The sequence below is a fragment of the Rhincodon typus genome, chromosome 21 (genome assembly GCF_021869965.1).
Source record: "Rhincodon typus isolate 14 chromosome 21, sRhiTyp1.1, whole genome shotgun sequence".
Lineage (NCBI taxonomy): Eukaryota > Metazoa > Chordata > Chondrichthyes > Orectolobiformes > Rhincodontidae > Rhincodon > Rhincodon typus.
In genome coordinates this window covers 24,621,642-24,644,459 of record NC_063352.1, presented here as the reverse complement: position 1 = coordinate 24,644,459, position 22,818 = coordinate 24,621,642, and the positions used below count along the sequence as shown (strand labels likewise).

At 39.7% G+C, this 22,818-nt stretch overlaps 1 protein-coding gene across 4 annotated transcripts in view; it reads right to left on the bottom strand.

Moving 5' to 3' along the window:
- drc3 (dynein regulatory complex subunit 3) overlaps positions 1-22,818 on the bottom strand; it is a 46,413-nt gene that overhangs the window by 17,477 nt on the left and 6,118 nt on the right. For all 4 annotated transcript variants that reach the window (XM_048609250.1, XM_048609249.1, XM_048609251.1 and 1 more), the window contains exons 5-9: positions 22,555-22,701; positions 17,673-17,792; positions 15,750-15,862; positions 12,469-12,643; positions 598-729 (exon numbers count right to left, since the gene is read on the bottom strand). In XM_048609250.1, the coding sequence (XP_048465207.1) occupies positions 598-729; positions 12,469-12,643; positions 15,750-15,862; positions 17,673-17,792; positions 22,555-22,701 (687 nt within the window). The remainder of the gene's footprint in view (positions 1-597; positions 730-12,468; positions 12,644-15,749; positions 15,863-17,672; positions 17,793-22,554; positions 22,702-22,818) is intronic.

The window sequence follows — 22,818 nt, the reverse complement described above, 5'->3', positions numbered from 1 at the left end:
AACCCCCTTCCCCTCCCCCTTTTCTGATGAAGGGTCTAGGCCCGAAACGTCAGCCTCTCTGCTCCTATGATGCTGCTTGGCCTGCTGTGTTCATCCAGCCCTGCACCTTGTTGTCTCGGATTCTCCAGCATCTGCAGTTCCTACTATCTCTGAAACTTTATTAACTTAGTTTCTCTCTCCTCAGGTGCTGTCTGAGTGTTTTCTGTATTTTCAACTTTGAATTCCTCTGTTGTCCATCATGCACATTCTTCCAAATTTTCACAGTGGTTTGTTCCAATAACAATTTGGGGGCATAGATTTCAAGTAGCTTGTAGAAGAATTAGAGGGGAGTTAACAAGAACATTTTTTCATCCAGAGGATGATGGAAGTTTGGAACTTACTGCCTGAAAGGATGATAAAGACAGAAACCTTTATCACATTTAAAAAGTACTTAAAGGCACATTTGATATGCCATGATCTACAAAGCTATGTAATAAAAGACTGAATGTGGGACAAAGCTGGATACCTCTATTTTTGGCCAACACAAACACAATAGATTGAATGAATGGCTTCATTCTAAGCTGTAAAATTTTATTATTTCTAAGTTTAGTTTCTCACCTCCAGTTGGTCAACCAGTTGCATTTCTAGGTTCATCAGTTTGCTCCACAGCTGATCGACCTCTACTCTGAATTCTCTGATCCTTATCTCTAGAAGTTGAGAATCATTCATATGTTGTATTTCACTTAATTGCTGCACAGAGAAAATAATAGTCAGCTTTCTTTGGTGCAGAACATACTGGCTATGCTTTCCCTAACACAAGTATGATACATTTAATCTTTAATCTGTAAAATAAAATGGACTCGATCCCAGTTATAGGAAGGAAAAATATTTCTGTGTATTAGAACATGCACGCTTATTTACAGTAATTCCAACCACTATTGAGGTAGTAGGACTGTGAAAAATAAAGGACCAGAAACTAAGAAAGATTGGAAAACATGAAAAGTGAGAGAAAAGTAGGTGCTGAAGAAAAAACACATAACGTGGAATGAAGAGAAAGGATGATAGTGGGAAAGGGAGGGAAAGAAAAATGTACTGCAAAGGAGAAGGAAAAGCAAAAAAAAAACAAATCATTCTAAGAGTTATCAAAGCTTTGAGCAAAACAGGAGACTCAATTCAAGACCGCTCTTAGAAATTAACTTGCAGCAAAGAATTATCATGAATATCCTATTCTTTGTACAGTTGATTTTGTATTTGTTTAAAATGGTGAGATCACAAAAATATTTATTGGCTTCAAGAAGTGGACTGAGATAGTCCTTAACAGCCTGCTTGATATGCAAAACACTGAATACAGAATTTACCCCAACCTTTTGGATATTAGAAAGATGGGCAGAACAGAAAATAAATTCTTTGGGCATCATTAAAGTGGACCTGCATAAAAACTCATCTATTGATAAAAAAATCATTAAACTAATTGCACATCACATATATGCGCATCACTGTTTTAAAAATAGAAATTGAGTTCTCATCTAAGTACTGTACTGCTTTGGTAACAATTTTGTAGTTATATTTATGACAGAACAACTTTCACATGGTAGGATCCCTTATTAAAAAGGGAAACTGGAGTTTATTTCACCACCTTTCACCCGTTTAAGGGATCCCAAAGCACTTTACAGCAATTACAAGCAACTGCATTTCAAAAGGTACTTAATATCAAGGAACTTATTGAAGTTACTGCTTTAAATTAAATTGATAACATCTGATGTCACTTCCCATATGGATAAGCTTGAGGTCGATGTTTGTTTCAATAAAAAAAGATAGATAGGTGTAGAACTTTAATAGAACTCTTCCGCTCAAAGCTGGTTTGAAGGGTGATGGTGTTGGAACATATCAAGAACTCAATTATTGGAGCGTGTAGCAATCTTTGCCACATACTTTAACCCAGCCATGACATTAGTATCTATTGTTTCTGTTTCCTCATTATTCACATATTTCAGCGTGAAAATGGCCAACATCCATAAATGAAAAGATTTTTAATTAAAGAAGGACCTCGGCACAGACTACAGGAGCAGAATTCTACACTAATTCTCAATGCTTCAGCAACCATAGGAACCATGTGAAGGATTCTTTCTGGCTCATAATGATCAATGACTTTGACTTGCTTGCTTCACCAGTTGAAACATGAACAATAGTGACAATTTGTCCTCACTTTTCATCCCACTAGCCTCTGCGTTCAAAAAGATAATTCTCCGCCATTTCAGACAACTCCAGCATAACGCCACCACCAAACACATCTTCCTTTCACTTCCCTGTCTGTGTTTCACAAGGATCACTCCCTCCAGGACACCTGAGTCCATTCCTCGACCACCAACCCCTCCCCCTTCCCATGTAAACGCAAAAGGTGCAACACCTGCCCCTTCTCCTCCTCCCTGCTCACCATCCAAGGGCCTAAACAATCTTTCCAGGTGAAGCAGCATTTCACCTGTACCTCCTCCAACCTTGTGTACTGTATTCACTGCACCCACTCTACATTGAAGAAACCAAATGCCGACTGGGTGACCGCTTTGCGGAACATCTCCAGTCCATGCACAATCACGACCCTGACCTTCCCATAGCCGATCATTTTAATACAGCTACCTGCTCACGTGTCCACATGTCTGTCCTTGGCATGTTGCGGTGCTCCAGCCGATCACAGCGCAAACTGGAGGAACAACATCTCATCTTCAGACAAGGCAATTTACAACCTTCTGCATTTAATATGGAGTTCAATACCTTCACATTGTGAGCTCACTCCCATTCCTTCCCTTTCTTTTAGTTTTACTTGTTAATTCTTGGTTACCTTGACCTCTCTCCCCTCTCCCATCCTAGTGGTACGGTCTGTTCTTTCGAGTTTGGCAATTACACACACCATTGTTCCGCCATTCTCACATTCTGATCATTTAATGTGCTCTATCAATATCCTTTCTCCCCCTGCACTCCACATCCCCCCCAACCCCTACCCACTTACTATTGCAGAAATACTCCCTCCTCCATACTTCATGTCAGCTCTGATAAAGAGTAATCTGGACTCAAAACACACATTTGCTTCTTTTCCATGGATGCTGCCTATTCTGCTGTGATCTCCAGCATTTTTTGTTTTCAGTACAGATTCCAGCGTCTGCAGTAATTTGCTCCTAAGTTGTGACATTTTACCCTTTTAACCTTTTTAAGTTCTTAATCATGTCTTGCATCTCCCTCAAGTGCAATACAGGAAATAGAGCAGGAGGAGACCATGCTTCAAGGAAATACCATTCAACAACTCATGCACACCTTCTATTAGCTCAGATATATACACGACAGTGAAGAACCTGAGGGAGACAGATAGCTGTCACGTGACAAGGTGGACATTACAAATAGGCAGTGTTTGCTAACACTGAAATTGTGGAACAAATGCAACTACTTCCTGATTTTGGACCAGATCAGACCCCCTCAAGATATTTTATGAAGGTAGCCTAGACTCTAACTTTTTCTTATTTTTAAGGCAAATATAAAGTGCTGTGTTCCAGATGCAATGCCACTGGTCAAACTACTTAACATTAAAAAAACAATGTATTTAAACACTATAGTTAAAATACAACCAAAGAAAGAGGAATTTAGAATAACTTGACTCTATTGGAAATCTTAACAGAATAATAGGGAGGTGATAGCCTAGTGGTATTATTGCTGGACTGTTCATCCAGAGACCCAGATAATGTTCTATAAATATAGGTTCTATAAATATCTGGAATTAACAATCTAATGATGCCTGTGAATCCATTGTCGATTGTTGGAAAAAAAACAACTGGTTCACTAATGTCCTTTAGGGAAGGAAACTGCCATCGTTACCTAGTCTGGCCTACATGTGACTCCAGACCCACAGCAATGTGGTTGACTCTGAACTGTCCTCTGGGCAATTAGGAATGGGCAATAAATGCTGCCTAGCCAGCGACGCCCTCATCCCATGAATGAATGAAGAATAAAGGAGAATAAAGGAATAGATACACTAATTATTACTAATTAACTGTTCCAATATAGTAACATCCCATAATCACATCCTTTGGTAAAAAGGCAAATTCAGAGAAACAGATTTTGTCTCGCATGCAGTCTCGCAGCCTAGAAAGAGAAACTCAAGCTTTTGGCTATAATCAAGAGAAGGAAGAATAGCTTTCACTTCTTTAAGCCCAGAACAGCAACTGCTTAAACTTAAATCTAAAAACTAGAAAAAAACCTAGAAATACTGGTCTGAGAGAGGTGGCTACACCCATCCAGGCTACTTGTATTGTTCCAACTTTAAAAATAACCCAAGACCTCACAAGCTGTTTACTCTAGTGGTTATGGTAGACTGCTCACTATCTCTGCCTTACAGCCTTCAGAAAAAAAGGATAAAATAACCTCTTAAAGCCACAAAATCATCACAGTGCTCATTTGGAAACACATATGCACAGTTCTAGACAATCTTTGCTATTTTGTCATGTACAAATTGCACACTATGCATGTGCACAAAACAGGCGCAACATTGAAACAGAATTCAGCCATAGAAAAGGCCTCCTGGGAGGTAGCAGGGAAGATGGAAAATCAGAGAGGCAAGGGATAATCACAGAAGGGGCTAGAAGGAAACTGGATGGCTGTGAAAAATTGAAGGGGCTTCATCCATGCTCTGCTCTCCTCCTCCGCCTACAACCATTCTTCTCTCCTGCTTTCTCTAAGCCCACCCTCCCCAACTCCTCCAGTTCTTTTCAGGGTCCTGATGTTGATCCCTCTCCTCCCAGTTCCTGATCCCCCCCACCCTTCTCCTAAAAGGGTCACTGGACTCTAAATGTTAATTGCTTTTCTCTCCTCAGATGCTGCCTGCACTGGAGAAACTCAGCAGGTCTTTGTTTTTGTTTATTACTTACTTTACGAGTCCAGTTCAGTTTTTGGTAAACGGAACCACAGGATGTTGATTCAGGAGAATTAAGTGTTGATGATACCATTGATTGTCATGAAGCAATGGTTAGATTCTCTTTTGTTGGAGATGGTCAATGCAACAACTTGTGTGGTGTGAATGTTACTTACCACTTGTCAGCCCAAGCCTGGATATTGCTGCAGACTTAAGACTGCATCAGTATCTGAGGAGTCATGAGTGGTGCTGAAAATTATGCAGTCATTAGCAAACATCCCCACTTCTGACCGTATGTTGGAGAGAAGATCATTGATGAAGCAGAAGAAGACCGTCAGACCAAGGACACTACCTGAGGAACTCCTGCAGAGATGTCCTTAAGTTGAAATCATTGACCTCCAACCACCAAAACCACCTTTGTGCCAGGCACGACTCCAACCAGTTGACAGCTTTCCCTGATTTTCATTGATTTAGTTTTGATGGAACTTCTTGATGCTATACTTGTCAAATGCAGCCTTAATATCAGGGGCAATCATTCTCACCTCATCTCTGAAATTCAAATCTTTTGTCCATGTTTGGACCAAGGCTGGAATGAAGTAAATAGCCGAGTGGCCGTGGTGGAATCCAAACTGGACATCTGCAAGCAGGCTATTGCTGAGTAACTGCTACTTGATAGCACTACAGATGACACCTTTTCTCACCCTACCGATGACTAACAGTGGATTAATGATGTGGTAATTGGCTAGGTTGGGTTTGTCTTTAGTGTGTACAGGACATAGAATTTTACAGTACATGAGGAGGCTATTTGACCCATCATGTCTGTACTGGCTCCCCAAAGACCTAACCAACTAGGCCCATTCTCCAGCCCTATCTCCGTAATCCTCTAACTTCATCACTTTCAAATATATATCCAGTTCTCTTCTGAAACCTTCCATGGAATCTGCCTCCACTTCTCTCCCAGGCAGTACATTCCAAATTCTAACAACTTTCTAAGTAAAGAAGTTTCTCCTCATTTCACTCCTAGCTCTCTTGCTGACAATCTTGAAATTATGACCCCCTAGTTAATGACACACCAATTAGTGGAAACAGAATATCCTTCTTTACCCTGCCAAAATTATTCATAATTTTGAACATCTCAATAAGGTCACCTTTTAATCTTCTATACTGTAGGGAAAATAAGGCCAATTTCTCTAATCTTTCCTTGTATCTAAAATCCCTCATTCCTCATATCATTCTAGTAAATATCTTTTGAACTCTCTCCAAGGCTTTAACATCCTTCCTTAAATAAGGTGTCCAGACTTAACATAATACTCCAAATGTGGTCTGACCAATTATTTGTAGAGATGTAGCATCACTTCCATGTTTTTGTACTGCCTCTATTTATAAACCCAAGGATCTTTCAAGCATTCTAAACAATTGTTTCAACTTGCCTGGTCACCTTCAGAGAATCTTGCTCATGAAACACGAGGTCCCTCTGTTCCTGTACTCCCTTCAAAGTTACCATTAAGCCTGTATTGTCTGTCCATGTTTCTTCTACCAAAATGCATCATTTCAATCTCTCTGCATTGAAATCATCTGTCAGGTGTCTGCCCATTTGGCCAACTTGTGAATGATCCCTCTGAAGTTGCTTAGCACCTTGCTCCCAATTCATTATCTTCTCTAGCTCAGTATCATCTCCAAATTTGGAGATTTTGCCCTCAACACCCATCTTGGAATAGTTTATATAAAATCAGAAAAAACAATGGCCCCAACACAAATCCCTGGGGAACACCACTTTCAACTTGTCTCCAATCTGAGAAAGGCCCATCTATACTTCCCCTCTGCTTCCTTTCTTTTAGCCAATTTCTAATCCATGCTTGCCAAGGACCTAACAATCCCATGCATTTCTAATTTGCTAACCAACCCGCCACATGGCATTGTGTCAAATGTTTTCTGAAAGTTCAAACATACAACATCCATAACCTATGTAACCTTGTCAAAGAATTACATTTGTCAGACATGGCCTGCCCTTGATAAAGCCATGTTGACTATTTAGTATTAACTTATTTTGCTCTAAGTGCATATTTACTTTATCTTGTACTATGGCCTCCATCAGTTTACCCACTACTAGTGTCAAGCTGACAGACCTGGATAATTTTCAGTCAATGTCTCTCTGACATTGATATTAGAAATATGTCATTTTTAAAAAAATCTCAATGTCTGAGCTTCCCCAGCCCCCCGGAGTATAGAATTCCATAGATTCACAGAATGTCTCCTCATCTCAGTCCAAAGTGGCCTCCCCTTATTTTGAAATTGTGTCCTGATTCTACACTCCCCAACCAGAGGAAACATCTTGCTCCGTCTATCCCTTTAAGTATTTTGTAGGTTTCAGTTAAAATCACCTCTCATTCTTTGAAACTGAAGAGAATACAAGCCCAGCTTCCCAATCTTCAGACAGTTCTGCCATTCTGGGAACATGTCTGGTGAACCATTGTTACATTCTTCTTTGAAAATATCTTTCCTAAGGTAAGGAGTCAAAGCTGCACACAGTACTCCAGGTGTTGCCTAACCAAACTTCTCTACAACTGAAGCAATACTTTGCTACTCTTGTACTCAAATTCTCTTGCAATAGAAAAACCAAACATATGTTGGTCTTTCTAATTGCCTGCTTTACCTGCACGTTAGACTTGAGTGATTTAGTGATGAGGACATCTAGGTCTCTTTGTACGTCTATACTTTCGAATCTCAGTCATTTAAGAAATACTCTGCACATTTGTTCCTCCTACCAAAACAGACAACCTCACTTCTTTTATATTATATTCCACCTGCCATGTTCTCACCCACTCACTAAGCCTGTCCAAATCCCAGCTTTGTGTCACCTACGAACTTGTAAATAATGCATTTACTCCCTGGATCTAAATCATGATACATAGTGAAAATCAGGAAGCACGTGGTGTTCCTTAAAGTACCCTACTACTCACAGTCTGCCAATGTGAGAATAACCCATTTATTATCACTGTCTTCTGCCTGTTGGCCAATCCTTAATCCATGCTATCACATTACCTTTTGAACATGATTAATCTCCTGTCGGGCACTTTAACAACGGGTTTGTTAAAAACAATTTCTAATCTGAAGTGCATGTTGATTGTGCCCGATCAAAACATTATTATCTGAGCATCTACTAGTCACATCTTTCAGAATAGATTGTAGCATTCTCCCGAATTCTGATGTAAGACTGACAGGTGATTGGTTCACTATTTATCCCTCCCTCTCTTCTTAATTAGTAGGGTGACAGATACTACTTTCCAGTCTGCAGAAACCATACCATATCTATAGAATTCCAGAAGATGATCATCAGTATATCCAATATGTCCATAGCTATCCCTTTCGACACTCTGATGTGGAATATCAGGTCCCAGATAGTGAGCAACTTTCAATTCCACTAATTTCTCTGACAAACCTTCTTTCTAATTTTTTTCAATTCCTCATTCTCCCTGGTCTCTTGAATCCCTAATTCCAGGAAATTTCTTGCAACTCCCTCAATAAAGACAGACATAAAATAATCATTTAGCTTTTCTGTAATTTCTCTATTCCTCATTATGAATTTTTCTGACTCTGCCTACAATATACCCATATTTGTTTTAGTGAAATATTTCCCTCTTTACATGCTAAGAGAAGCTTTTACAATCTGTTTTTATATTTTCTGCCAGTTTACATCTATATTACATGCTCCCTTTTCTGATCAGTTTCTTGGTCTTCCTGTTTATAAAATTCTCCTATTCCTAGGTTTTTGCTATTTAAAGCAACTTCATACACTTTCAAATTTCATATAATCCTCAATTCCTTTTTGTACCCACAATTTACTGACTTTTTTTTGGATTTTGTGCCTTGAAGGATCTAAAATAGCCTGTTCTTTGTTCAGCTCTTCATCATACTGCTCTAGAAAACCAGCTCTAGGTCACATAAAAACTCATACTTAATAGCATTAGTGCTCATTAGTTTACCCAGTCTGCATGCAGATTAGAGTCACCCATAGTTTCTTTGTCATCCATGCCACAGCTTCTGTAATGTCCATGCACCACACTACCACTATTGTTTGGGAAGCAAAAAGGTAAAGTTCTACCAGACCACAAGACTGCTCACTCATTACACAGAGAAGACTAGTGGTGAGTTTAACTTGAGGGCCATCACACCTCAGGTGAGGAGCAAGATTGAGAAGGTGAGAGCCTCATGGTAACCTCAACTGGTGCAGGAATTGAACGTACGTTGTTAACATCACACTGCATCACACAAACCAGCCTTCCCTAAAAATTTTTTAAAATCAACTTGTTCAGGGATATTATTACACACCTCAAGAGGAGGTGAGACTTGAACCCAGGTCTCATAGCTCAGAGGTAGGGATACTACCACAGTGCCACAGAGCCTGCTCATATTGTTTGGTCCCCTAAAACCAACTCCTATCATGCTTGCTCCCTCTTAGTTCCACCAAACAGAATCTATTTTGTTCTTTCAATATGACATGCTTCGCAACTAATGTTCTGATCCCATCCCTTACTATGAGGAAATGGTGGATGATTTGAACAGATACTTTGTGCCTACACTCACTGTAGAAGATCCAAATAACATCTGAAATAATTGTGAACCAGGCGTTGTTGAGGAAGAAGGAAGTTAAAATAGTTACAATGACCAGGGAAATGTTACTAAGAGAAAATGGCACTAGATATTGATGGGCATCATAGAAGAAGTCTGTTAGAAACAATAGAGGTATAGTTTTTAAGTTTCCCAAAAAAAAATCAATTATTTCTGGAAGGATCCAATTGGATTAGAAAATGACAAATATTCAAGATAAGGAGACTGCTTTACTACTACAGAGAAAATATTAGAATATATAGGTGTGGACTTGCTGGGCTGAAGGGCCTGTTTACACACTGTAGGGATTCTATAATCTATAATCTATTATTAAAGAAAATGTAGCAGGGCAATTAGGAAGTCTCAATGCAATCAGGGAGAGTGAACATGGTTTTGTGGAAAGGAAATCATGTTTGACTACTTTATTGGGCTTCTTTAAAGGAAATGACACACAACATGGATAAAGGGAACTCCTGGATGTGCTACAATTAGATTTCTAGAAGACATTTAATAAGATAGTACATAAAGTTTACTACACAAAATAAGAGCTTGCTATATGTTTCATTGTATAAATAGAGGATTGGATAGTCTGGGTGTCATTGGAGAGGGAGCACGCAGTGTCCACCAATGGTCTCAAAACCTTTAGAGAGAGGTGGGCACCACAGGGGATGGAGTGCTTTATTTCACTCTCCAACTCCATTTTGATTTAGTCTCATCCTTCTCTCCTTAACCACCCGCTCCCCCCGCCACATTTTAATGACAGCATAGTCCTTAACAAGTTTTGCTTGTTAATGTTGAATTTGCCAAATGGGTGTTTTCCTGGTGGTGGAAAAAATGAACAGTAAAGTATATACACAGAAAGTATATACTGTGTCACTGTTTAAAAAAAAATGCCAGCACAAGGGTCCTCTTGTGGCACAGTGGTAGTGTCCTGACCCACTCCTGTGCTAGGAGGCCTGAGATCAAGCCCCACCTGCTCCAGAGGCATGTAATAACATCTCTGAACACATAGGTTAAAAAAAAGGTTAAATTTTTTTTTAAAAGCCAGCAAAAGGGCTCCAGTGGTAGTGTCCCCACCTCTGAGCTAAGAGACCTGGGTTCCAAGTTCTCCTTGCTCCAAAGGTTTGTGCTACCATCTCTGAAAAGACTGATTAGAAAATATCTACAACTGTTACAACAAAGAACTATGAAGGTAGGATATCATTTGTGTAACCCTGTCGCTAGATACAAATATCAATTTAAAGTATATGATGATGATTAAAAAAGCCAGCACAATCATAATATGCTTAATGGGCTTCTTTTGTGTGGCTTGATTCTAGGCTTCCTCTGAATATAGGTGATCTTGATTTAAAAAAACGGATTCATTAACTGATAAGAAATTTTTTCAGAATGGTAAGATGTGTATTTTTTAAATTCATTCACGAGATTGCCTTCCTCATGTAATGCATGGATATGGTACAATTAAGACATAGCCAAAGCTCTAAGTCCATTCGTCATCCAAATTAGAAAGCTGGTTTATTTAAATGTACTTATGCTGTTCAATATTCTTAAGGCCTGCAAAATGTCTTCCCTCAATCTTTGATCTGGGGGAATATTACTAAACAAAGAGACTTGGGAGTGCAGGTTCATAGTTCTTTGAAAGTGAAGTCACAGGTAGACAGGATAGTGAAGGCGGCATTTGGTAAACTTGCCTTTATTGGTCAGTGCATTGACTATAGGAGTTGAGACGTCATGTTGTGGCTGTACAAGACACTGGTTAGGCCACTTTTAGAAAAATGCGTTCAATGCCTGTCTCCCCGCTATATGAAGGATGTTGTGAAACTTGAAAGGGTTCAGGAAAGATTTACAACGATGTTGCCAGGGTTGGAGAGTTTGAGATATAGGGAAAGGCTGAATAGGCTGGGGCTATTTTTCCTGCAAAGTCGGAGGCTGAAGGGTGACCTTGTAGAAGTTTATAAAATCATGAGAGGCATGGATATGGTGAAAAGCTAAGGTATTTTCCCCAGGAGTCCAAAACTAGAGGATATAGGTTTAAGGTTTAAGAGAAGGGAAAAATTTAAAAGAGACCAAGGGGCATCTTTTTCATGCAAAGGGCGGTGCGTGTACAGAATGAGCTGCCAGAGGAAGTGGTCGAGGCTGGTACAATTATAGCATTTAAAAGGCATCCGGATGAGCATATGAATGGGAAGGGTTTAGAGGGATATAAGCCAAATGCTGGCAAATGGACTAGATTCATTTAGAATATCTGGTTGGCATGGACAAGTTGAAACAAAGTGTCTATTTCCATGCTGTACAGCTCTATGATGCTAAAGCTCTAAAAGTAGGTTAAACAGAAAACCATTTTAATTTATTGCCTCTATTGGCCTTCAGGGAACAGCTCTGCCCAGTTTAAAAATATACAGCAACTAGCAAGTTGGCGGGTTTTGTTTCTAATCTCTAAGTGACCTCAGCTTAGACAGTAGTCTAATTACTACAGCTAGCCTCAGTAGTTTAGCAGTTGGATACAGTAAATCAATCAGGACTCCTGATTGTTATCTAATGATCCCCATTGGAATTGGTATTGAGACTAATTTAAGGCCCCAAGTAGTGCCCTAGTTGAGTTCTGCAAATTCAGCATAGGCCAGAGGCTGGGTGAAACTTCAAATCTTCCTGGTGAGTAGAGGTCTGCATCATGCTGTCTGCTGCCTTTACCCAGTTTCAGAGAACTAATTGTATAAATCAAATACTTGATAACTGGTTGAAAATAAAATTTGTGAAAGCTCACTCGGCGGCCTATAAGTGGAAACTTTGGTCTCATTTACAATGACAGCCATGATACTTTACCTCTCTCATTTACTTTATATCCCTCTGTTCCAGTCATATGCTTAAAATAGACTTTAACACATCAATTCCACTTTCAAAACACCAATAATATTTATCTTCTATTTACAGATACTGACTCTATAGGTTTGGAATTTTCTGCTTTTTTCTTTATAATTTGTTCTTACCTCTTTATTCTTCTCTTCAAATTCTTTGATAACTTTTACTCCTTTTTGCTGATTTTCTTCAATCGCTTCACGGACGCATTCCATAAAATGTTCCAGTTCATTCTGACGTTTTTCATGCCCTTTGAGCCCATGGGTAAAGAGCTTCTGGCAAATGCTGGTGAACTCAGCCTTGAATGTGGTATATTGTCAAGGATGCTATTGTGTTTATACGTTGAAAGATTATAAAATATTTTATTCTCAAAAATATGACTGCCATAAAAACTTTCCTTTTCATTTTTACCCCTACCACATTTTACAGCAATCCATAGAACAGGTTCTGTTGCGCAGGGTCTGTCAATTTATTATCAGGTTAAAGATACACAGGTAAAGGCCATTGATTGATTAGATGCCTTGAGCATATATAAAGAAAGATTCAAGGGGCTCATCTTGTGCAGTGGTAGTATCCCTACCTCTAGACCAAGAGACCCAGGTTCAAGTGTCATCTGCTATAAAAGTGTGTAGTAACATCTTTGAACAAGTTGATCAGAAAAATAGATTAAAAGTGAGAGTAGGTGCCCCAAAACCAAGGTTTAAGTTTAAAAGTTTCCTTCAGGGACTTTTCTCCACTGGGGCTTAGGAAGGTGAGGAGTGACCTATTTGAAGTTTATAAAATCATGAGGGGCATCGATAAGGTGAATGACAAGGATCTTTTCCCTAGGGTGGGGCAGTCTGAAACTAGAGGGCGTATTTCCAAGGTAACAGGAGAAAGATTTAATAAAGGACATGGGGCAACTTTTTCTTTTAGACAGACAGTGTGGTTCATGTGTGGAATGAACTGGCAGAGGAAGTGGTGGATGCAGTTACAGGTACGTTTAAAAGACATTTGGATAAGTTCATGAATCGGAAAGGTTTGGAGGGATATGGGCTAAGCACAGGCAGGTTGGACTAGTTTAGTTTGGGAACATGGTGAGTGTGGACTGGTTGGACTGAAGGGTCTGTTTCCATGATGTTTGATTCTATTACTCTATTTGCTTTGTCGCAGTTGCCCTTTAAAGGGCCTGTAAACCAGCTAATTTGGTTTATTCAGTTTTGTTTGCTCAAAAGAGTACAAGAAAGACTTTCCTATTTCACTATATGAGCAGGCCTACCCTGAAGTTTTATTTGTAACTTGGGCCCTGGTCTTTTGCACTCTGTTGCAGAGAGGAGCAGACAAGTCAGAGGACCTTCTTGTTAGACTTCTCCTAGGCATGGGCAATGAACAGACTGTAAAGGAAGCGATTAGGTTTGAATGTCTTACTTCCCTATATGATTATATCTGTGCTCAAGTATCCCAGGAGTGTATCATCAGTCCTGGAAACATTATTTTGTTTTAGTTCTGAAGTTTCCTTCAGTCTTGTTATAGTTGCAATGGCCCTTTAAAATGGTTTCACTTACTTAATTTGGGATCATGAACTCAAAGGAGTATAAAGAATGAATTGAGTGCGTCATCTTCCCCCATCTCAAATTTTAGTTCAATTGGTTAAGTTTTATTTAAATTCTTGTTTTGGTTACAGTTCCCATTTAAGGGGCTATCTACTAGCTAATTTGGTTCATTAGATGATTGGTTTCTCAAAAGAGTATCAAGAAAGCCATTCCTGTATCACTGTTTGACAGGGCTACTCCCCAAATCTGTTCACACTTTCAGCCCATGCTTCTAGAAAACCTTTGGACAACCAATGTCAAGGAGGGCAGCAATCCTGAGGAGCTCTTAGTTCGCCTGCTCCTAGGCATGGCCAAGATGGCTATTAACAGGTCGAAACACTGAGCAGTTAAGAGGTTCATTCTACCAAGGTGCCTGTCCATTCTGTGATTACATCAGCACCTGGATGTACTTTATGAGGGAGCATGTAATGTCCTCGAGGCTTTCCATGAATGGTGGGCATTGCAGGGTCTGCCGCATTATCAGTCTGAGGAATGTTACTTTATTTTGACAGGTTTGCTTTAAAGTTTTGATTACCAACATGATGCCCTTGGAAGGGCTGTTAATTAGCTTATTTGTTTATTATTTACTTTAAAGTGTATAAGGGGATATCTAGCTTTTTGTTACTATGTCTGTTTAAGGGGCTGTTCAATTAGTTAATTTCTTCCTTTGATTATTGTATGCTCACAAAGAGTAAAGAAAGCCTTAAGGAAATCTTGTGACACAGTGAGCAATATGCTTGCTTCTGAGCCAGAAGCTCTGGGCCAAGTCTCACTGCATGGACTCATAGTCAAAAATAGGTCTGTCCATGTGACGAACAAACAGGCCAATTAGCAACCTGCAATTCATTTCAACACACCCAGCCTACTTGACTGGTTCTCTCAAACAGTGTAAACAGCTAGGTAACCAACTTTTCAGGCATTGATTGAAGGATTAATCTTGTCTCAGTTCATGTCTTTCAAATATTAGACAAATTTCCAGTGGAGACTGCCACACTGGGCCAGCTAATTAATCAAATCAACAGCCCAGTCATATGAATCAGGCAAGTATAAAACGCAGGGCAATATGGAGGCAACTAGGCAGGTCAGAGGACCTCCTCATGGCCTGGCTAAAATAGTTATTCACAGGTCAAGGCAGTGGTCCGTGGAAGAGTATCTTAATTCCCGATTGCCTGTCTCTCTGCTGTGCCTACTTCCATGCCTGAGTGTCTCTCAGAGGAAGCATCTGGTGTCCACTACTACCCTCAAGGCTTTTAGAGAGATGGGAAATACAGGGACCTCCCCCTCCAATACTATTTTAATTAAATTGCCTCCCTTGATTGCCCCACCTTTTTGATATTTGTTATTGTCACATTGTCCCCTGTGTTGTTTGTTAATTAGGTGATTGGTTGATTTCGTGGTGGTTTCTCAAAAGAAAACACACAGGAAGGGCTCTTGTGGTACAGTGGTAGTGCTTTTGCCTCTAAACAGAAGGTCCAGTTGAAGGTCCACCTGTGCCCAGAGGTGTGTCAAGGCATTTCCAAACAGGTTGATTAAAACAACAAAACACAGAGCCAAATGCTAGTACTATGATTACTATTAACACTCCTGTCAAGAAGGTTCAGTCACATCTTATGGATGTGGATGTTGGATGTGGGATGTGGATAGGATTGGGCTCAAGGGAAGTTCTTGGCATCGGTTTGGGGCTTTGAACTTTGCTACTGACCTACGCACAAATGTTCTAGTGTGTGACTTTGTAAATCTGAATTCATCAGTCACGGGTATAAATTTTAAATTAAAATGGAACAAATCTGAGGTTGGAGATTAATATCTTTAAGGCATAAGTGACCTTTGGAAAGGGATATATGTCCACAAGTTCTGTCGCTCCAGGTAACATTAAAAGCTTTGGTGCTTCAGGATCTTCCGAGAACATTGTGTTAAACAGGCCGGGTCCATTCAGATATTCTACATAGGCGGCCTTAATTTAAAAATTAAGTTATTAAATCAAGGAAATCTTGCTCCATCATAAGCACAATAGCCTAACTCTGAGTACAACTTTAAATTCCATCAGTTATTAAAGATAGAATTGCTGATGAATCTGCTGTTCATCCGATGTGAGGTAGATGGGCAACACACTCACCCATGTACAGGTCAGTAAAAGATACAGACTCAATGACTGTCAAGGATGTGAATATAATGAATCACCACAGGTGCTGGCAAACTTACCAATGCTTTACCTCATCTAAAGTTCACTTTGCCTTTGGCTTACAGGATTTCTGCAACAAAGTGGAAGGAATCCCAGCCAGTGGTGACCGGCTGACCTGGTCAATCAACAGTGCCTTATTGTACACCAGCCTAACCTAGCTCAGATACCAGATTTTTTTAAAACTATCTCAGAGGGTGATTGTGGCTCTAAACTTCAATTGCTAGACACATCGCTTTGGGGAAATTAATAAATATCCTTCTTACCCCATCAATTGGAGATGGGGAATCTGCCAATCTGCAAGGTTATGGTTAACAATTACAGTTTATGTCATACCTAGAAGTAATGGGTTATTTTCGCATTTTCTTCTGCAATCATGGTGCAACAATAAAATAATGTCATGTCCAGTGACAAGTGTTCAACTTATCCACTCTCCTCCTCAAAGTGGAAGAAGATCAGAATGTTCTCCAACTTGTTGTTTCTGTTTAATTCCATACCTCTCTAACATGCAAGAGTACAATCAGACTTCCCAAAGGATTTCTTCACACTGGGCATGGATTGTTTCTTTTATTCATAGGAGATAAGCATCATTAGTTTATCAACATTGACTGTCTTTTGAGAAGATAATACTGAGTTGCCTTTTTGAACTGTTGCAGTCCATTTGGTCCAGGTACCCCTGTACTGCTGTAATGTAAGCAGTTCCAGGACTTTGATCCATCCACACTGAAGAAACACATGAAATTGTTGTAAATCAGGCTGGTGTGTAACTTGGCGAGGAAGGGGGTTTGGAGGTAATGCTGTCCCATGTACCATTTGAAATGTGAAAAGAGACTTTGAAAGTTACAACATTGCATCTTGTAATTGGTACACACTGCAGCCACTGTACATTGATTGTAGGTAGGGAGCAAGTGTTGAAGTTGGTGCGTAGAGTACTGATCAAATCGGTTCCTTTGTCCTGAACAGTGTTGAACTTATTGGGTGTTGTTGGAACTGCACTCATCTAAACAGGTGAGGAGTATTTCACCACACTCCTAATCTATCCCTTCTAGATGGTGGACAAGCTTTGTGGAGTCAGGAAGTGAGTTACTTCCATCAGAATTCCTAGCTTCATATCTGCTATTGTAACTGTAATATTTATAAGGTTGATCCAGTTCAATTTCTGGTCAATGGCAACCTCCAGGATGCTGATGGATGGGGACTCAGTGACGTTAATGCCATTTTATGTCAAGGGGAAACAGTTATATTTAATCTTGCTGGAAATGGTTCTTGCCTGGCATTGTTAGAACCTTTGCTGATTTATCTTTTTCTTTTATCAATTTTGAATTATGAGATGGAAATGAACTGTCCTTGCACACGTGTACTTTTCAGCAAATGGCATTAAATAGGACTTACGGGTGATAAATACATATTGGATTTATTTTTCCCTTTTGAGGTTGTTTTTATTGCTTTCTTGAATGAGATCAAAACATCGATTTTAAATAAAGTATTTATTACGAGGAACTGAATCTTTGCTAAGAAAAATATTTATGTGACGATGTGATGTGCTAATGTACTGCTTAATTCATGATACAAGAAGTTGGCTTACCTTATGTAGAGCCAGTTCCTCTTCTTGTAACCTTATTTTCTCAAGCTTTTTAAATGCTACATCTTCATGATACATCAAATTTGCAACAGCACTGTGATGTTTTTCTAAAGCAATTTCTTTCTATAACAAATAGAGATTTTTCAATTCATGGCTTTTGCAAACTTTCTTTGACATCTGAATCAGGTACCATCAATATCCCAGTGCATGTGACTGATAATTGCACTTTGATCTCTGCCAATGCATAGTGAATTTAGATGCCTCAAAATTAAAGATTTAAGTAGTACTTTTCATGATCTCAGGATGTCACAAAGCCCTTCATAGCTAATTACTTGTTTTGAAGTGTAATCACTGTTGTAATGCAGGAAATGTGGCATCTAAATTGCATACAAGCTCTCATAAATATTATTAAAGGGGTAAACGTTGCAAAAACACTAGATAGAACTCATCTACTCATCTTCCAGATAATGATTTGACACTTTTAGATTCATCAGAGAGATCAAATACTGTAGGACCTGAATTTAGTAACATATCCAAAAGATAGTACCATCAACATTCCTTCAACATTGGTCTGGAATTCTGCTTGGCAGATCTCAACATGCTTTCCCACAGTCGATGGCCCTTTCACATGGCATGTTACATCTTTGATAAAATACATATTTTTTAAAAATTCTTTTTATTCCTTCATTGTCCTATTGTAACAGTCAGGATGCATAGAAATAATTATTTACTTCCATCAAATAGTTTTGTTAAAGTCCAAATGGAGATCCTTTTCTTGTTAATTTCTTCTCTTCCTCTTAAATGCTAATAGAAATGAGCTCCTTGTTGGTGTAATGGATACTTGGCTACCACCCATTGTGAGCCTACCCATTAATTATCAATAGGCAACTTGATCACAGATAATCTCATTTTCATTCTCTCTTGACAATGTCCATTCTGGGACCATTGGACAGCAATCAGCAGCTGGTATGGTGGCCAATTTCATTGCTTCACAAAAGATACCAATTTAATTGCAGCATTCCACCAATGTTATTGTTGAGATTTGCTAATTCATCAAAGATGAACCTGGATCTTTTCTGTTCTGTAAGCTTCACCCATTCATGGCCTTGACCAGTTGGGCCATTGGGAAACACTTTTCTCTTTTTAAACAAAAAACCACTATCAATCCCACATGGCTAAAATTGTGTTTGGTGGCCTGGACATTTGTAGACAAAGAAAATATTTATATTTAATACTTGTAGCCTGCAACTTGTCTTTTGTAAGGATACCTCATGCACCAAAATGAGCCTAACCTATTAACACTTATGGTTGAGACTCATGTATTAGAACATTGAACAATATAGCATGGGAACAGGCCCTTCAGACTACCACGGCTGTACCAACCATGCAAAGTAATCCCATCTGCCCGAACATGGTCCATATCCCTCTATTCCCTACCTGTCTGTTTCTATCTCTAAATGCCTCTTAAACGTTGCCATCATATCTGCTTCTACCAACTTCCCTGGTGGCATGTTCTCGGCACCTACAACCCTTTGCATAAAAAAAAACTTGCCTTGTACATCTTCTTTTGACTTTCCTCCTCTCATTTTAAACTTATGCCTGTTAGTATTTGACATTTCCACCCTCGGAAAAAGACACCAACTATCCATCCTATCCATTTTCTTTTCTTCAATCAGGTCACCCCCTCAGCCTCCAACGCTCTAGCAAAAATAATCCAAGTTTCTCCAACTTCTCCCTATCAGTAGTACACGCCAATGCAGGCGACATCTTGGTAAACCTCTTTTGCACCCTCTGTAAAGCCTCCGCATCCTTCCTATAGTGTGGCGACCAGAACTGCACACAATACTCCAAATATGGCATATTTATGTAGGTGTAACATGACTTGCCAACTTTTATACTCATTGCCCCAACTGATGAACATAAGCATGCCATAAGCGTTCTTTATGATCTTACCTACTTGTGTTGCCACTCTCAGGGAGCTATGGTCTGGCACCCCAAGATCCCTCTGTATAACAATACTCCTAAGGATCCTGCCATTTATATTTTCCTCTTGCAATTTACTTCCAAAACATGTCACATCACACTTGTCTGGATTAAACTTCATCTGTCATTTATCTGCCCAACGATCCAATTGGTCTATATCCTGCTGTATTCTTTGACAACTTTCATCACTATCCACAACTCTACCAATTTTCGTGTCATTTGCAAACTTAACCAGTAACACAACCCCACTAACCCTTTTATGTCTCTCTCTATCGCACCTGAAACATATAAGCCCTGGAACATTGAGCTGCCAGTCCTGCCCTTCTCTTAACCAAGTTTCTGTTATGGTTGCAACATTGTAGTTCCACGTACTAATCCAGGCTCTAAGCTCACCTGCCTTTTCCGTTATACTCCTTGCATTAAAATAAATAGACTTCAGACCACCAGACATGCCATATCACTAACCTGGCCCTGCTGTTTCTTCCTATCAGACTTAATTGACTTAATTTCTACTTTGCTGCCACATTAGCTGAAATCCTCCCAAGTGGCATTAGCAAAGCTCCCTGCAAGTATATTGGTGCCCCTCCAGTTTAGGTGCAATAGGTCCTTCTTGTAAAGTTTCCACCAGCCCGGGAAGAGTTCCCAACGATCCAGATATTAAAGTCTTCCCTTCTACACAGGCTCTTTAGTCACGCTTTCAACTGTATTATCTTCCTATTTCTGGCCCCACTAACATGAGGCACAGGGTGTAATCCTAAGATTACAACCCTCAAGATCCAGCTTTTCAACTTCTACCTAACTCCCTAAATTCCCCTTGCAGGACCTCATATCTCTTCCTGCCAATGTTGTTAGTATCAATATGGACCATGACCTCTGGCTGCTCACTCTCTCCTTTCAGAATATCATGTGCCGACTCAGACATTCTTGACCCTGGCACCAGAATAAAAACACACCATCCTGGAGTCTTGCCTATCTGTGCCCCCGACTATAGAGTCCCATATCTGCTAACTGCTCGTCTACATTTCAACCCTCCCTCTGTACACAGAGCCACCGATCTGGCTACTGCATTACCCCAACCTTCCACCCCCACAGTATCCAAAAAGGTATATTTCTTGACAGACAATGATGGAATGGCAGCATATTTCCAAGTCTACATGGTGAATAGTTTGGAGAGGAGCTTGCAAAAGGTGGTATTCCCTTGTATCTGCTGCCTTTGTCCTTCTAGATGACGGTGGTTGTGATTTTGGTAGGTACTGTCTCTGGAGCCTTGGCGAATTTCTGCAGTGCATCTTGTAGATGGCACACACTGCTGCAACTGTGTATCAGTGATGCAGAGAATTAATGCTTATTGACATGGTGTCAATCAATTGGGCTGCTTTCTATTGGATACTGGCAAGCTTCTTGAGTGTTGTTGGATGCACTCATCCAGGCAAGTGAGGAATATTTCATCACACTGCTGACTTAAGCGTTGGCAATGATGGACAAGCTTTTGCGAGTTAGAAGGAGAGTTCCTCGCTGCAGGATTCCTTGTTTCCAACCTACTCCTGTAGCCACAATTTATATGGGTATTCCAGTTCAGTTTCTGGTCAATGGTAACCCCCAAGATACTGATAATGTTGAGGTGGGGGGGAGGTGGTTGGTAATCATAAGATATTTTAAAGAATATATTATAAGAATATATCAAAGAACAGTGATTAAATTCTCTCCTGTTGGGTTGGTGCTTGCCTGGCACTTGTGCAATGTCAAAGCTACTTGTTTGTCAGCCCAAGCCTAGATATTTTCCAGGTTTTGTTGCATTTGGTATCTGAGGAGTCATGAATGGTGTCAAATACTTGACAATCATCAGTAAATATTCCAACTTCTGACCTTATGATGAAGTAGCTGAAGATGGTTGGGTCTAGGGCAAAAATTAGGAAGTTGGTTAGTAAGTTTGTAGATGACACCAAGATTGGTGGTATAGTGGAGAAAGAAGAAGGTCATCTGGGAATGCAGCGAGGTCTTGATCAACTGGGCTGAGGAATAGCAGATGGAGTTTAATTTAGATAAATGAGAGATGTTGTAAGGCAAAGCAGGGCAGGAGTTACACAGTCAATGGTAGGGCCCTAAAGAGATCTAGAGGTACGGGTTCATAGCTTCTCGAAAATAGAGTCACAGGTAGACACTTTGGTGAAGAAGGTCTTCAGCATCTTGCTTTCATTGGTCAAAGCATTGAGTAAAGGAATTGGGACATCTTGTTGCAGCTGTACGAGACGTTAGTGAGGCCACATTTGCAGTACTGCGTGCAGCTCTGACACACATTTCTGCGTGCAGAAAGGATATTATTAAACGAGAAACGAGATTATTAAAGGATATTACTAAGTGAGAAAGACTGCAGAAAAGATTTACTAGGATGTTACCTGGACTGGAAGGTTTGAGTTATAAGGAGAAGTTGGATAGGCTGGGACTTTTTTCCCTGGACCATAGGAGACTGAGGGGTGACCTTATGGACGTCTGTAAAATCATGACAGGCATAGATAAAGTAGATAGCTGAGCTTTTCCCCATGATAGGGGAGTCTAAAACTAGACAGCATAGGTTTAAGGCAGTTCTTGTACTTATTAAATGGTTGCAACAGGGATTGTCAAGATTGAAGAGCTTCAGAAAGTATGTTTACATTAGTGGTACAAAAAGATTGATATTCACTCAGGAAGACATAAACCTGAAGCTCTTCCATATCACTGCATTAAATAGAACATTGGGCAAATTTGGCTCCAGGTCATTTTGTTTGAATAGTTGCCTAATCTTAGAAAGTTGGATGCAAAGTTGGGTGCGTTACATTGCATGAAACAAATCCTTCATTTCCATCACCCAGCATATCAATACAACATAAATTCTGTTTCTGGTCTATTGCTGTTAAACACTTACTGTGGTCTTATCTATTAATCTGAAATCCAGATACATCAGTGTAGGCAGGTAGGCAGGAATGTACATGCTATACCTCTCATCTTCACACATAGGATTGCCAGCAAGGTTCAGTGTGCGCAGCCTCTTAAATCTTCTTAGATAGATAATCTACAAGAACAAATTTCTTGTAATTTAGAAAATGGCACAGAAATATTGGCATTAAAAAGAAAACATTATAATACCAAAAGAATATGTTGAGTGGTGGAAGGGAATTATAATCCCCAA